Source organism: Arvicola amphibius, chromosome 3 (genome assembly GCF_903992535.2).
Source record: "Arvicola amphibius chromosome 3, mArvAmp1.2, whole genome shotgun sequence".
In the NCBI taxonomy this organism is placed as follows: domain Eukaryota; kingdom Metazoa; phylum Chordata; class Mammalia; order Rodentia; family Cricetidae; genus Arvicola; species Arvicola amphibius.
The window spans coordinates 179,785,027-179,802,080 of record NC_052049.1 but is presented as its reverse complement, the minus strand read 5'-3'; the positions used below and the strand labels follow the sequence as shown (position 1 = coordinate 179,802,080).

General features: G+C 50.3%; 1 protein-coding gene across 1 annotated transcript; it reads left to right on the top strand.

Annotated features, from left to right (window-relative positions):
• Nucleotides 1–1,299: 1,299 nt before the first annotated feature.
• Nucleotides 1,300–17,054, top strand: LOC119810010 (cartilage associated protein). Its single transcript, XM_038323297.1, is given in 11 exon segments — nt 1,300–1,807; nt 6,078–6,249; nt 7,592–7,665; nt 7,667–7,748; nt 10,473–10,525; nt 10,527–10,550; nt 10,552–10,587; nt 10,589–10,604; nt 12,085–12,230; nt 14,196–14,279; nt 16,635–17,054. Coding segments are annotated over 11 exon segments (1,209 nt in total). The 5' UTR covers nt 1,300–1,339; the 3' UTR covers nt 16,689–17,054.

Below are 17,054 nucleotides of genomic sequence, written 5' to 3'. Positions count from 1 at the left end.
GACCTCTGGAAGGGAAGACAATGTTCTAACCAATGAGTCATCTCTGCAGCCCCATTATTAATTAATTAGTATAGGACACATACAAGAAAACCAACCGTTGGTTGGCATTATTTACCCAAGAATGTGCCTCATTTATTCAGGTTTCTGATCTCTCATTCTAATCTAATAGATTAATTCTAATCTAATCTTAGTCCTAAACAAAGGCCATCAATTTATCGACTAGCACAGACAATGTGGTATGGAAAAGGAATGTTTGTCTTAATCAGTGTTTTACAGGAGTCTCCCAAAGAGCATCATTCTCCTGGCCCTGTCTCGGAACAGCACACTCAGGTACCATGGACCGTGTGTGTGGCGGTCAAAGGATAACCCGGAGCATTGATTCTGTTTCTCCAGTGTATGGCCTAGGATTGAACTCAGGCTGTCAGGCTTAGTAACAAGTGCCTTTAGCCGCTAATCTCAAAGCTCTAAATAAATTTTGGGTTTTTGTTTGTTTGTTTGTTTTAGACTAGGTCTCATTATGTAGCCTGGGCTGGCCAGGGATTCCCTGCCTTGCCTTCTGAGTACTGAGATTAAAGGTGTGCCGTCAATTTGTAAATTTTCATGAAGAGGAATATATAGGAACTTTGGATTCTGTCCCTGCAACTTTGCTGTAAATTATTTCAAAAATGTAAAGTTTTTTTAAATGCTGTCTCCATCATTGCCCATGCACAAATTTCTCCAGCATATTCTGCCTTAGATGCAATGCATCCTCCACCTGACATCTCACACGATTTACAAAGAGCCACCGGCATTCTTATTAATTTTATCTATGCAACGTCTTTTAAAATCTTAAATGTTAGTGCCATTGCTATTCACAGTATGATCGGTAATCCCGCAGCCTCAGTTGTTCAGAGTAGGCGTGGTGAGTCTCAGCAGTGGGGAGGCGGGAGGACTGCAGCAAATTTAAAGTCAATCTGGACCATATAGTGATTTCAAGGCTAGCTTGGACTACAGCAAGGAGACCCAGTGGAAAAAAAGAAAACGCACCCCAATCCGGATGTGCTGAACAAGAAACTAGTGGTGCGCGACCCATACACCCTTCAAGTGATTGCAAACTTTCTTTCCTTTCAGAGATGGGGTCCCATGTACCCCATGCTGGCCTGGAATTCCCAAAGGTCCTCTCCACCTCTCAGACTCAAGGGCTGAGCTCCTCCCCAGGACACACCCATCTCGGTCCCCGGGCAGTGCGGGGGCGGGGCTGCCGTACGGGGCGGGCCACGGCCGGCGTCCCCGCCTTCGCTCCCGGGCCTGCCGCGTCGCGCGTCCTCCACTCCGGGCTCGGATCATCGGGCCACGCGCGATGGGGTCCCACAGCCCTGCGGCCGCGTTGCTGGTGCTGCTGAGTGCCGGGTGCGCGCTGCCACCGGGGCGCGCACAGTACGAGCGCTACAGCTTCCGCAGTTTCCCGCGGGACGAGCTGATGCCGCTCGAGTCGGCCTACCGCCACGCGCTCGACCAGTACAGCGGGGAGCACTGGGCCGAAAGCGTGGGCTACCTGGAGGTGAGCCTGCGGCTGCACCGTCTGCTGCGCGACAGCGAGGCCTTCTGCCACCGCAACTGCAGCGCGGCTACGCCCGCTCCCGTGCCCGCCGGCGCTGCCGGCCACGCCGAGCTGCGCCTCTTCGGCGGCGTGCTGCGCCGGGCGCAGTGTCTCAAGCGCTGCAAGCAGGGCCTGCCCGCCTTCCGTCAGTCGCAGCCCAGCCGCGCGGTGCTGGCAGACTTTCAGCAGCGCGAGCCCTACAAGTTCCTGCAGTTCGCTTACTTTAAGGTATGTGCGCTAGCCCCACCCCGAACCCCGCCTCCACGAAGCCCCGCCCACAAACCCAACCCCGAACCCCGCCCCTGAGCCCCTCCTGCCCGAGCCCCTTCCAACTGAATTTAGAACAGACCCCCCCCCTTTAAGTTCCGCCCAGCTAACCCAGCTTCCAAACCACTCCCGCTCCACCCCAAGCCCCGCCCAAGAGGCCTGCAGTCCGGATAGCCCCGCCCCTCAGCGGAGCTCCGCCCCATTCGAGCCCCGCCCATCACACTCCAGTTCTACTGAGGGCCCCTCCCCACAGTCACCCTCTCTCAAACTGTGTCCCACTGATCAGGGTCCCCATCTTGTCCCAAAACCCACCTCAGCTGAGCCCCGCCCAGCTAAGCTTCCTGCCAGTTCCCGGAGCCACACTTCACCTCCTAACCTCTCCACCTCTGCAGTATGGTCGGCTCCACAGAGCCTTGTCTCCGGGCTGCCCCTGAGTCCCACCTCACTAAGTCTCCCTCCACACCACCCCCAGATCCCACCTTATTCCACTGAGCTCCACCCTGCCTCTCCCAGCCCACGGAGCCCCACCCTTCTGAGCACCCACCAGCTACAACCCATATCGGGCCTCTTCTAGATCAGCCTTTCCTTCAACGTTGAGCATCAATTCTTTGAATTAATTTTTTTCTTTATTTATATTTTTATATGTGTGTGTGTGTGTGTGTGTGTGTGTGTGTGTGTGTGTGTGTGTACCATGCCACATATGTGTGAATGCCTCTGGAGGCTAGAAGAGGGCAGCGGATACCATGGAGCTAGAATTAGAGGAAGTTGTGAGCCACCCAATGCAACCTGAGTGCCCTTCCCCACTGAGATAATGGCTCCAATCTCCTTCCCTCAGGTTCTTCCACACATCTCTTCCAAAGCTTTCCAAATCCTGCCCTGTAGGTGGAGTTTTTCTTTGGAACCACCAGCTCCCCAAATAACAGCCAGAGACTTTATTATTAATTGTAAATGACCAGCCAATAGCTTAGGCTTGTGACTAACTAGCTCTTACATCTTTTTGAAAAATATTTATTTATTTATTCATTCATTTATTTATTATGTATACTGTATTCTTCCTGCACACCAGAAGAGGGCGCCAGATCTCATTATAGATGGTTGTGAGCCACCATATGGTTGCTGGGAATTGAACTCAGGACCTCTTAACCTCTGAACCCATCTCTCCAGCCCTACCTCTCACATCTTAAATTAACCCATATTTCTTATCTATGCTCTACCACATGGTATGTCATATTCCTCTTACTTCTCTTTGCCTCTCCTTGCGATTCTGCCTTCTCCCCCCACTCTCTTTTTTTCCTGTCCATAAGTCCCGCCTAACCTCTTCCTGCCCAGCTATGGCCATTTAGCTCTTTATTAAACCAATGAGAGCAGCACAAGTTCAGTGTACAAAAACACTGCCTTTCCTCATCTTAAGCATGAAAATTCTTTTCTTCCCCCCCCCCCCCTCTTTTTGAAGCATGGTCTTATGTAACCTGGGCTGGCTTCAAACTTGGTATGTAGCTGAGGCTGAGGCTGAATTCTTCATCCTCCTGCCTGCATACCTCCTGTATGCTCCGCCCCTCCCAGCGCCTGTGAAAGTTGTCGCAGCCTCTTCTAAGGTGGCAAATATGTCTCGGGATGCCCCAGCAAAGTACCTGGAACTGGAGAAAGGGCTTCATAATGTGGCCTGCTCTTGGGAACAGGCTCCTCTCTGCTCACAGAAGTCTGTGCCCTGTGGTTTGCCAGGCTTATCTCTGTTCCTTCTCTGTTAGAATTTAACGCACATAGTTCACTGCCTTCTCTTTACGGCTGCTTAACTTCTGCCTGTGATTGCTTGCTAAAAATAGCTACAAATTGCAGTTCTCTGCCCTTTAAGTCCTTGCTTGGGAGGTTGGAATCCCAGTTGCTGGACAGAAAGGCCTCAGCTTGTTGGGCCTTCACAGAGTGTGGCCGGGAGAAAACTCCTAAAACCCAGTTTTTGCTTTTTCTGGTTAAGAAGGATATTTTATGTTTTGCTTTTATCCATTTATTGTGTGTGTTTATGTGTGTGTGCACAGGGGCACACACTGTTCGTGTGTGAAGGCAGAGGACAGCTTGTTAGGAGCCTGCTCTCTCCTAGCATGTCAGGTCCAGGCATCAAACTTAGTCACCCAGTTTGGTGGCAAGCACCTTTACACACTGAGCCCTCTTGCCGGCCCTTGTACCTCTCCTTAAATGTTCTACCAAGTCTCATGTCACTGGCTGCATTCAGACCTTCCCTTCTCTCTAGCTGCCAGCCTAGGCCTCTGCCCAAGTCCTGTCAGCCACAGGCCACACTGTCATTCTCTAGGTGTCAGTCGACACCTGGGAGCCTGCCCTCCTCTCCACCCACCCCCTCGCCACGGGAAGCCACCGTTGTATCTGATGACTTGCTTCAAATATAGGGGCATTCTGGTACAGACAGATGCCACCTTTCCTAACCTTATTCTAAAGAATTTGATGTGTCTCACATGTTCTCTCCCTGTTTCTCTCCCTGTTTCTCTCTCTCTCTCTCTCTCTCTCTCTCTCTCTCTCTCTCTCTCTCTCTCTCTCTCTCTCTCTCTCTCTCTCTCTCACCCTCACCACCATCCCTGCCTCAGAGTGTTCCTTTGGTAGGCTGAAGGAGGCCTTATCTGCACGCATGATGGGGACCCTTCCCTCTGCCAGGATTCTGTCAACAGGGGACTCTCAGGCTGTTATGTGTCCCCACAGGGAGGCTGATTCATCACCATCTACCTGCCTGTGTTAGTTGCTCTTCTGGTTACTGTGATAAAATGCTGACAGAGATACCTTAAGGAAGGCTTGTTTGGCTCACAGTTTCAGGGTAGACTCTATCATGGGGGGAAGTCAGGCATCAGTGCAGGAGGTGGCTGCTCACATTTTGTCCCCAGTCAAGAGGTAGAGAGAAATGCATGCGGTGATCAGCTCACCTTCCCTATTTTAAGTCTGGGAACCCAGGCTGTAGAATGATATTTACCCACAGCTGGCGGATAATCCCAATTAAGCCTCACCGGCATGCTGAGAGGCTCATCTCCATGGTTCTGGTACTAGATTCCATCATGTCAGCGATGGAGGTTTATTATCACACTGTTGCCTAAAGTCATGTCCCCCACCCCCGCCCCCCCGCACCTATCTGTCCTGGTAATACCGATCAGGTGGTCAGCTCTGAACCTTGTAGCTCCCGCAGACTCTGGATGAACTAACTGCCACCGACCTGATCTCTGAAAACAGTGCCTCCTTATAGGAGATGCCTCATGAATATTGTGGAGTATTTGTGAAGTTAGGTGAGCCAGAGAGAGGGAGTCGGGGTCCCTGAGAAGGGAGGCAGACGGTTCTGTGAGAGATCTAGAAACAGTGCTTGACAAGGTTGCCGCAGAAGAGATGGTGTGAGGAAAATTTATCAAGACGGTTGTTTCTCCAAGTGCATGCAGGCGCAGGAACCCACAAGGGATTTTTTAATCCCCCAGCATAGTGCCACTCGGTTGTACCCAATCCTTGGCTGGAAGGAGCAAGGGAGTGAGCAGTTACTTAGAAGTTGGGAGGAGTGACCACGTAGAGAAGGCCACCTTGACAGGATCTGTGACCTTCAGTTTGAGACCATTGCAGTCAGGGGTGACCGTAGGGACAGAGCCAGAAGATAGAAGAGACTACACCCCTCCCTTTTAGCTTCCCATTGAGCTCCTCCTGGGGGACCCCTGTGGAAGCCAGAGAGCCTGGGGACTGCTGTCAGTGCCACAGAGGCCATCCTCCTGGGGCCAGGATGGTGAGGAGAGTAAATGAGGAAAGGCATAATGAAGCCATCCCACCGTCACCTTCTGGGAACAAAGGCTCATCAGAATGGCTGGCCCAGGTCTTGATAGGCCTTGAAAAGTCATTGACCTCTTAACCAGAAGTGTTATTTAGGTAAGAAGGAACTAAGGGCTCCGTGAAGAGGCTGGAACTGTAGATCAGTCAGTCGAGCACTTGCCTGGCTTGCAACAGTCCTGGGCTTGAGTCCCATCAACATGTAAAACTGGGTGTATTCCTGGATGCCTGTGATCCAGGCACTTGGGGAGGTAAAGGAGGACAGAAGTTCAAGGTCATCCTCAGCCTTGAGGCCAGCCTGAGCTGCTTAAGACTGGGTCGAGAAAAGGAAGGAAAGGGAGAGAGTGGGAGAAGTTGCTGAGGTGAAGCTCTCAGTTCTAAAATGCAAGGTCCAGCATGCGTCTGAACTGTGACCCTCTTGCCATGCACTCAGGCCAATGACCTCCCGAAGGCCATCGCTGCGGCTCACACCTACCTTCTGAAGCACCCTGACGATGAGATGATGAAGAGAAACATGGCCTATTACAAGAGCTTGCCTGGAGCTGAGGACCACATTAAAGACCTGGAGACCAAGTCATACGAGGTACTCACTGGCTTCACCCGCAGTTGGTGCAACAGGATATGTTAAAGAAGCATGCCTGGGGAGCAACTAGCATTGTTTTTCTTTTTAATTATGTTCTAATTATTTAAAGAGAGAGAGAAGAGAGATGTGTGTGTGTGTGTGTGTGTGTGTGTGTGTGAGAGAGAGAGAGAGAGAGAGAGAGAGAGAGGGAGAGGGAGAGGGAGAGGGAGAGGGCCAGCGAGCTTGTGTGGAGGTCAGAGGACAGTATGTAGTTTTCTTCTTTGACCCGGGGAGGGGGGTGGTCTGGGATTTGAACTCAGGTCCTCAGGCTTGGTGGCAAGCACCTTTATCCACTGAGCTTTCTTGCTGGCCCAGATGCTGATGTCTAAAGATGCTTGTGTTGTTTTCTGTAATATTTGCTGAATTACGATGGTAGGAAACTGGCTGAGCACAAAATTCCCATGAAGAAAAATCAACAAATTGGGCATTGTGGTTTTGCCTGTAATCCACTTGGGAGGTTGAGGCATTGATGATGGCTGTGGGTTCAAAGCCTGGCGGAACTACATACACTGCCATGCCCTTTTATCTAAGTGTTAATGAACTTTACATAACTCAGTGAGCTGAGACAGCTTCATGTGTCATGTGACGGGTACAGAGAGCACGGCGAGGAGTTTGTCACCCAGCCTGACAAGTTCCCTCCTGTTCCTTTTCGTTCTGGCTGTCACCCAGCCCCTGACTCCTGGGAATCATTGATCTAATTTCTTTTACTGTTTCCTTGGTTTGATTTTGGTTTCATTGTCAAAAATATAGCAAGTGCTATATTTTAAGTTGAACTAAAGAAGAAATATAGTGATTTCGGCTGGGGTATAGCTCAGTTGGTAAAGTGCTCACCTAGATGCACAAGGTCCCGAGTTCAGCGTTGTATAAAACAGGGTGTGATGGTACATGCCTGTGATTTCTTGGGCTGGCAAGATGGCTCACTGGGTAAGGGTTTTTGCTGCCGAGCCTGAGTTTGATCCCCAGGACTCACAGTGTGGTGGGAGAGAAATGTCTCCTAAACTGTTATCTGACTCTTTAAATCCACACTAAATAGACTATAAAAATAAGTTTTTTGAAAAAGGGATTAAGGTCAAACTCAGGGAGTTTGAAGTCAGCTCGGGCTACCCTGGATTCTGTTTTTATAAGAATGTACCTCTGGTGAGCGTATAGGCAGATCCACACACATGGACACAGTGCTTGGTTTGTACCGAGTCAAGGGTCATCCGGGGCTGACGAAGCGTGGCTCCATAGGGGTCATGATTCTGGGGAGGGACACGCAAGTCTCCTGCTTGCCAGAGGGGTCTTCACTGCATCTCCTTGCTTTCCAGAACCTGTTCGTCGAAGAGCAGTGCGGGCCTACAATGGGGAGAACTGGAGGACATCCATTACGGACATGGAGCTGGCGCTCCCTGACTTCCTAAAAAGCCTTTTATGAGTGCCTGGCAGCCTGCGGAAGGCTCCAGGGAGATTAAGGACTCAAGGACTTCTACCTGTCCATTGCAGGTTGGTGGTGGGCGGGGCCTGTGCGCCATGAGCCTTGACTGGCATCTGGGGAACACTTTTTTTTTAAGTATGATTATTTATTGTTACCCTTAAAGACTTCTTTTTTTTTCAAGGTATATTGTTTATTTGTTACCCTTAAAGATTTTTTGGACCCAGACTTAGGAACAGGAAGTTTTCAGCGAGGACAGCCTACGTCTCTTCCGCAATCCATTCCTGGCCCTTTTCTTTGGCATCCTACATTCTATTGGCCAAAAAGTTTAGCATATTCTGCAGCCTCCTCCTTGTTTTTGCTAGTGCACTGTTTCTTCAGAGCAACACATCTGTGTTTGTGGCTGCAGGATCCATGGAGAAATGACCCGCTGAATCTTGGGCGCTTGGTCCTGGGCTTCTTGCTTTCTTTGTTTTAAAGGGCTCTCTGACAACATACTGGGGACATCATCTTTACAGAGATTAAACGCTTTCAGATTCTGCAAGCCTCTGTTAGGTCCCAGCTGACAAGGGCACAGTAGTATCTGTCAGTCCAGGAATCTTCTTCTCTCCTTTTGTTACAATAACAACCATGTTTGAGAGCACTCAGACTGGCATCCACAATCCGTCCACGAACAGACCTGCACTTCCTCTCTCCAGTTCTCCTTGCTCTGTAACAATAATGCCCTGTTATACGCAACAGCAGGCCCACTCTGCCATGGCTCAAAATGCCTTGCTTCGTGGGAAAGCCTTGTCTATCATTCTTTTTTTTTTCTTCCCAAGACAGGGTTTCTCTGTAGCTTTGGGGCCTGTCTTGTAGGCCAGGCTGGCCTCGAACTCACAGAGATCCTCCTTCCTCTGCCTCTGAGTGCTGCGGTTTAACGGCACGGGCCACCACCGCCGGGCCACCAACATCCTTTAGAGACATTTAGGCTAATTAGTTTGTAAATATTTCTCATTTGGGGCTGGGCATGGTGGCACTGGCCTTTAATCCCGCAGCAGGGACGCAGAGGCAGGCAGATCTCTGTGGACTTCCGGACAACCAGAGCTACAGAGTGAGGACCATTCTCAAAAAAATAACAACAAAACAAACAAATGAGCATGATTATTGGTTTCTGACAGTTTTTATTGGGGGTGTCCCATTTTTAGCTAGAGGACTAGAAGTAGCCTCAGAATGTCACATCCAGAGATGTGTGATGCCTTTACTCTCTTATAGAAGGTGCCATTTTTTTTTTTATTGCAATGCTGGGGATTGAGCCTAGGACCTCACATATAAGAATGTTTCAACCCCTACGCTCCGTCCCTAGCACAGGGCTGTTGATTTTTAAGCTTTTAGTTAGTGTTCTCCCTGTCTGCTGAGCAGGGCTGGCATTCCTCCCTGACTTCCTGACGTTAACAGCCAGACCTAATAACATTCCTTGATGCCTCTCCTCCTCAGATCCCAGCCCCCCAGCCCCTCGAGATTCTCACCTCTATCATTTTTTTTTTCTGTAAAGGTTACTCATACATAAGTATCCTCCCCATGTTTTGCGTGTTTATTTTAGATAGAGGAGGCCATACTATGTTAAGCTCTCTTCTGGCTTTCATTTTTGCACTTCACACATAGAATTTATATTACTTTGGGCTGGGGGTGTAGCTCAGTTAATGAACTTACCTAGCGTGCACGAGGCCCTGGGTTTCAACTCCCAGCTCTGCATTATCTGGTCTTGACGGTTGCACCTGTTGTCTCAGCCAGGAAGATCAGGAGTTCAAGGCCTTCCTGCGCTACCCCAGGAGTGTGAAGGCCAGGCCCTGGCTACGTGAGCATTGACAATTTGCTATTGTTGCCTTTGCTGGCCTGCCAGGCCAGCACCACCGCCACCGAGCTAGACTCCCGACCCGGTTTAAACTGTTCGGAAAGTGGCGCTGCTCGCTGCCGAGGAGCCATCGTGTTCCTCCACATCGGGTCCGACAGAGCTCCATTGCTGTTCATATTAATGCACATTAACATTCTTAATCATATTAATGCACATTAACATTCTTAATACTTTAAGTTATATTTTTGTTTTTACTTATTTATTTTGTGTTGTGGGGGTGGGGCCCCAGCGCTTTGGCACACTGTGGTCAGATGACAACTTATGAATGTTGGTTCTCTCTACCCACTACGTGGGTCCCAAGGATTCAGCTTATGTCTGAAGTCTTGGTGGTGGCCTCTTTACCTACTGAGCCATCTTCTTTACCCCAAGCTCCTTTTGGCAGTTCTATCATAGGTGTTTGTCATTTTCTTTTGATCTTAAGACACTTTGAATATTAAAGATGGATGTCCCTTGATTTATTTAATTTATTATTTTGTTTTTATGTCCATCAGTACTTTGCCTGCATGTGTGTCTATGGACTTGTGCCCGGTGCTTGTGGAGGCCAAAAAGAGGGTGATGGGATCCCCTAAAAACTGAGGTTACAGGCGGTTGAGAGCCACCATTGTGGTACGGGATCTGAACCTGGGTCCTCTGGAAGAGCAGCCAGGGCTCTTCATCGCTGAGCCAGCCCTTAGCTCCAAGTTCTTTATTTTAAATGTATTCTTTTTTCTTTTACCTGTATGTGTGTGGCAGGCAGAGCTAGACCGAAGGTAGTAATGGGGCTGGGGGTGAGTTAGTGGTGGGAGTGTACTCCTAGCCTGTAGGAGGCCTTGGGTTTCATCCCTGGTGAGGGAGGGGAGAGGAGGGAGGGAAAGAGAGAGAGGGGTTGAGACTGTTCCGAGAATTCACATCTGTTTTGCAGATCATTATGTAGAAGTTCTGGAATGCAAGGTCCGGTGCGAGGAGACCCTCACCCCCGGTCATAGGCGGCTACCCCGTGGGAGAAATTCGTGGCGACCATGTACCACTATTTGCAGTTTCGCCTATTATAAGTGTAAGTAACACCATGCAGGACCTTGAATGAGGTCCCTAGACTGTCCTGTTACCAGCTATGGTGGCTGAGAAGGCTCATCAAAGCCATGTCCATGCGAAGAGGCCTCTGGCTCCGATTAGAGCGGAGACCCTGAGCCTCAGGGCTTGACTCCTGTTTCCTGGGAAATCTACACTTTCCAGGGTTATAGATAGGTAGTGCAAATTAAAATTAACATTTATTGAACGTAGGTGTAATTTACGTTTGAAACCTCCACACACAAACTGTGTGGGAAGAGCCTTGAAGTTCAGGTTTTAAAGTTGTCATGACGGAAAACAACCACTAGGTGGCACAATTGAGCCATCTTCAGCTGGGTCATTCCTGCCAACCAGAGTTTTGTTACCTAACAGAAGTGGCCTTAGAAGGTGCCTGAATAAATACCCTGGGTCTTGTGTCTCATTTCTGCTTTGCCTGACTCCCCTCCCTCCAAAGACAATGCCACTCTGCAGAGTCCTTATGTTGATGGTGATGTGGGGTCTAGTTCTGAGCAGTGGGGCAGGAGCAGATTTGAACCCCTGTACCCAGGAGATGGCAGGACAAGGTAACCTTTGACTCTTCAAGTCTTGAGGGCCTACTAGGGTTTTCTTGTTGGTTTCTGCAGTCTAGAGTCTTTGTGCTACCTATCATCCATCTATCTGTCTGTCTATCTATCTATCTATCTATCTAGATATCTAGATATCTAGGTATCTAAATATCTAGAAACCAAGTCTCCTGTAGCCCAGGCTGGCCCCAAACTCACTGTATAGCCAAGGATGGCCTTGACTGTTGAGCCTCCTGCCTCTACGTCCCGAGTGCTAGGACTATGCTGTTATGTGTGGTTTGTGGACAACTGGGGATGGAACCCAGGGCTTCATGGATGCTCAGAAACATTCTACCGACTGAACCATACCCCCCAGCCTTCGTTATGCCTTCCCACATGTGTTTTGTTTTGTTTTGTTTTGTTTTTTTTGTTTTTCGAGACAGGGTTTCTCTGTGGCTTTGGAGCCTGTCCTGGAACTAGTTCTGTAGACCAGGCTGGTCTCGAACTCAGAGATCCGCCTGCCTCTGCCTCCCGAGTGCTGGGATTAAAGGCGTGCGCCACCATCGCCCGGCCCACATGTGGTTTGACTGGAGGAGGGCCCACCTCCTCTTGTACTGTTGTCCTAGCCTGGTGGGACTCAGGAACTCAGCCTCCAGAGGGAGGCTTATAGTTACACAGCCTCTGTCTTCCTCAATCCCAGGGTGACTCGGGCCTTGAGACCCACCTCCTTCGACCAGCCCTGATTGTCTGAAGTCAGCACAGCCTGAGGGTGGCTCGAGGTCCCTACCTCCTTTAGCCTGTGCCCTACTCACCTTCTGAGGTGAAGGGTTTTCTAGAGGAGGGCCTGGAGGAAGGTCCTGGGGTAGCCCCGGAGCTTCAGGGCATGGCTTGCCCACCTGCTTAGCCTCTTCTCTCTGGTTCCAGTGAACGATCTAAAGAACGCAGCCCCCTGCGCCGTCAGCTACCTGCTCTTCGACAAGGATGACAAGGTCATGCAGCAGAATCTGGTCTACTATCAGTACCACAGGGACAAGTGGGGCCTCTCGGACGAGCATTTCCAGCCCAGACCCGTGAAGTGTTGCACACTGGGTCCCACTCCTTCCTCCTTCCCACCTTCAGAAGACTGCCTTGCCCGCCCTTCAGACAGAGAATCAATTCCGAAATGAAAGAACTCTCTCTGCTTCTGGTTACCGTTGGTTCCCCTGCCCCTCTTGGATCGGGCCCTGATCTGTAGGCCTGACCCAAAAGTCACTGTGTAGACCAGGCCGTTCTTGAAACTCACAGAGACCCTCTTGACTCGGCCTCCTGACTGCTAGGATTGGACGCCATCATACCCTGCTTAATTTTTTTTCTATATTTTTACTTATTTTTTTTTTTTTTTTTTTTTGGTTTTTCGAGACAGGGTTTCTCTGCAGTTTTTTTAGAGCCTGTCCCTGGAACTAGCTCTTGTAGACCAGGCCTGGCCTCGAACTCACAGAGATCCGCCTGCCTCTGCCTCCCGAGTGCTGGGATTAAAGGCGTGCGCCACCACGGCCCGGCATATTTTTAATATTTATCTTGTGTATACATGTGGTCCTGCGCATGCAACAGCATGCATGTGGAGGGTCAGAGGACAGCTTATGAGGATCAGTTCCCTCCTTCACATGTGGGTCCTAGGGATTGAACCCAAGGGGTCATACTTGGTAGCACCTTTACCCAAGTGAGCCATTTCTCCAGTCCCGACAGCCTTTTAATTCCTTCTCTGAGTCCCTGCATTTAACTTATCCACAAAGCCTGTACTTATTTTTTTAAAAGATTTATTTACTTATTATGTTTACAATGTGCTGCCTGCATGTATGCTTGCATGTCAGAAGAGAACATTAGATCTCATTATAAATGGTTGTGAGTCACCATGTGGTTGCTGGGAATTGAACTCAGGACCTCTGGAAGAGTAGTCAGTGCTCCTAACCTCTGAGCCATCTCTTCAGCCTGCCTGCATTTTTTTGTACAAATTTAGGATTCTACTACACATGCTGTTTTTGTGACTTACATTGTCTCCCCCCCTCTCCCCCCCCAGCCTTTTATGGTGTTAGAAGCCAGGAACTCTCACGTGCTAACCGCCACTAAGCCACTTCCAGCTCTTGGTCTCTAGAGATAGAGTTTTGCTATCTAGCCCAGGCTGGTCCCAAATTTGCAATTCTCATGCCTCTGCCTCTGCCTCCCAAGTGCTGGGTTATAGATGTTCATGGATGAACCATCACTTAATTCCTTTGGCAGATAAATTGAGGCTTTATACCTATTGTCAGGAGGTTAATTATATGCGACTAAAATATATTTGTCAACTTTTGGGCATGGTGGGTATAGACTGTAATTCTAGTGCTCTGGATGCAGAAGCAAGAGGACTATCGTGAGTGTGAGGGCCAGGCTGGGCTACAAAGCAACACCTGTCCCATTAAAACAGAAACCCAGACTAGGTTTTCATAGGTAAATCTTCCATATATCAAGTTCCTTGCTGAACACACATTTACTCAGTTCTCCTTTTTTTTTTAAGCTGTGGGGATCGAACCCAGGACCTTGTGTGTACTGGTCAAGGTTCTCTACCACTGAGCTGCCACTCCCAGTGGTTTTGTGTTTTGTGTTTTGTTTTTGAGACAGGGTCTCACATAGCACAGGCTGGTCTTGAACTTGCTAAGGATGACTCTGAACTACTGGCTCCACTTTCCAAGTTCCAGGATTACAGCCACACACTGCCACAGTTGGTCCATACCGTCCTGGGGTGGGTCGAGGGCTTCGAGCTTGCCAGGCAAACATGATACCAACCATGCCCAGACCACTTCCCCCACGCTAAAACCATGATATCGTCTAAGTCTGATAGAATTCACCTTCGTATCTGCCATAGTTCAGGGTGTTGGGTATAGTCCCATCTGCAACACTTTCCAATGTACGCTCGTGAACCCTTTCATCCCTTGAGTGGAGTCCAGTACCCCATGCCCACTTGCTGTTGGCTCTCCGACGAGAAACCCGGTCGTCTGATGGTTCTTGCTTGTGTCCGACAGGAAGCAGTGCAGTTCTTTAACGTGACGACGCTCCAGAAGGAGCTCTACAGCTTTGCTCGGGAACACCTAACGGATGATGACGAGGTAAGAGTTTCTGTGCTCTGCACGCGTCTGCCCGAGAGAGACCATGACTCACGTCTCTGTCAGAGTCCCTTGAAGGCTGAGTCCTCCCTCAAGAAACAGAAGGCACCCTCGAGGAATCAGCTGCCGTGGGGGTTTTAATGAAAGCCGGGGCTCTGGTGTGGAAAAGTCCAGCTCTCTAGGAAGCCAAGGCTGGGCCGCTATTTCTTCTGTGGGGGAAATGCGTTTGAAGTGTGTACCAGGTGTCCGAGTGTGTCCGTGTGTGTGTATGTGTGCGCGCGCGCGCGTGCTTGTGCTGTAGGTTGTGGGCATTTGTCGCTGCATGCGTGGGGGTCAGAGGACAACCCAGTGGAGTCAGTTCCCTCCCTCCACCTTTGTGTGGGTTCCATGGCTTGAATTCAGGTCACCAGACTTGCAGGGTAATTACCTTACCCACTGAGTCATCTTGTTGGCCCCGCCACCTGATTTCTTGAAGTGGAGTCTCTTGCAGAACCCGGAGTCTATTCATTCAGCCAGAGTGACCAGGCGGCAAGCTCCTGGGTCCACCTTCTGTCATCCTCTCCAGTGTCGAGGTGACAAACGTGTGTACCTTGGCAGTATTTGCATGCAGACTGGGGATCAGAACTCAGGTCCTTAAGCCTGAGCAACAGGCATTTATGCGCGGAGCCATATCCCCAACCCCCCCTTTTTCTTCAGACAAGGTCTTGCCATGTGCCCAGGCTAGCCTCAGAAGTGATATGTAGCCCAGGCTAGCTTTGAACTGCCCTTTCTCCTGCCCAAGTCTCAAGTGTTAGTGAATGTGTGTGTCTCACCATGTCATGTTTTTTTTTTTTTTTTTTTAAAAAAAAAAAAAAACCTTATTTAAATGTGTGTGGGAGAGCCAGGGGCATGTTACAGTCCCGGTATGGAGGTCAGAGGACAGCTTGGGGGAGCTGGTTCTCTCCTCCACCGTGTGGGTGCCAGGGATTGAACTCAGGTCGTCGGGCTCCACAGCAAGCACCTTTACCCACTGAGCTATCTCACAGGTTCCCCACACCGTCGTGTCTTGCATCATGAGTTTTACTTCTTCCACACGCTGGAGACACTTTGCGTCTCATCCCATTTTCCTTCCAGGTTACTGTAATTATGTCCTTGCTGCCAGCAGTTCATCCTGATGTGGAAGCCGATTCCCTGACTGGATCTCCCTTAGCCAGCCCTTTATTTGTTGGAGGTGTTTTGTGTTTTGAGACAGTGTCTCATGTAGCACAGGCTGGCTTCCAGCTTGCAGTGTAGCCGAGGATGACCTTGAACTTGTGACCCTCCTGCTGAGACCTCTCAAGTGCTGGGGTTGCTAGCATGTACCACCATGCCCAGGGTCAACCAGGGGCCCGACACATGCCAGGCGTGCACTCTACCTACTGTACGGCAGATGTCTCTTCTTGACGCATCCTGACTTTGAGTGGAGGGGCATCCGGGCCATGGAGAAGCCGTCTGTGGATGCCCCTATAATTTATTTAGATGGATGCCTTTGGAAGGAACTGGAAAATGCTTTGTACAAAAGCTGGGAACTTGCTGTGTTTGGAGCCAGAAGAGAACCTGGAGCTGGTTCTGCCCTGGCCCTTCACATCCTGGGAGATCCTGGGGAGGGGAAGCTCAGGGAGATGCTGGGCCAGGCCCAGAGGCTCTTTGCTGTCCCTTCCCTGCTCCTCTCCACCTCTGGAGAAGCACCTCTGAGGGAGACAGGGTCAGGGGAGTTTCACCATGCTGATTCACATGGCCATTGCCACAAAGGAAGGAAGCGCCAGCCCTTTGGGAAATGAGAGTGACCATAAGTTGTGAGAACGGAACACCAGTTGGGTATGGAAGTGCTGTACCAGCGAGGAAGTGGGGACTGGGGACATAGCTCAGTGGTATCGCACTTACCCACGATGCGCAAAGCCCTGGGTTCAATCCTCAGGCCTGCACCTTAGAATGGGTCTCCTTGAAGAGAGTCCCAGGGATGCGCTCAGAGCGAGTTTGCCTGTGGTGGTGTGGGAAGTGTGGGCTGCTGGTCAAAGCAGAAAGTGCCGGTTCCTGAGGCAGACTGAGGAGTCGGGGGGGGGGGGCAGATAGAAGGACGCCCAGAGCAGGGAACCATCTGGAGACTTTGAGAGTAGTGGCTCCACCACCTACATGAAACGGGTCATTTGTGGGGTGGCCGGTCACTTGACGCTGAGGTCACACGGGGTAGATGATAAGACTCCGTCAGGGAGAGGACTCGGGTCATTGGGTGCTGAACCACTAGGGGACTTGCTTCACCCAGGCCAGACAGCCAGTGGTGGCCTCTTGGATGCCTTTCCTGCCGTGTGGCCCTCCTGATGCGTCTGCCCTCTCTTCCAGGGAGAGGTTGTGGAATACGTGGATGACTTGCTGGAGATGGAAGAGGCTGGTTAGTCCGCAGCAATTACAGAGACCTCTCTTCGTGTTCCTTCTTCAAGTGCCTGGGCTGTTGATACCTCAGAGCCTCCCTTTCAAAGGCAAGGGGAGCCACCATCCCTTTACTACACGGAACCAGGGTCCAGCCTGCCCTCCCTGTGTCCACACCTGTCCACCCAGCTGCCTTCTCTGCACTCACACTTGTCTTCATGGTCTTGTCTCCCCAGCCATCTTCCCCTCGTTCACACCTGTCTTTCTGTCCATGCACACCTCCCCGTCCTCCCATCCGTCCTCCCTATGTTCATCTCTGAATTCCCTCTGACCCCTCCTGTTTCCCCCATGTTCAGAAAGACAGTCTTCTGTGGTCTGTTTTTTTTAATCCCT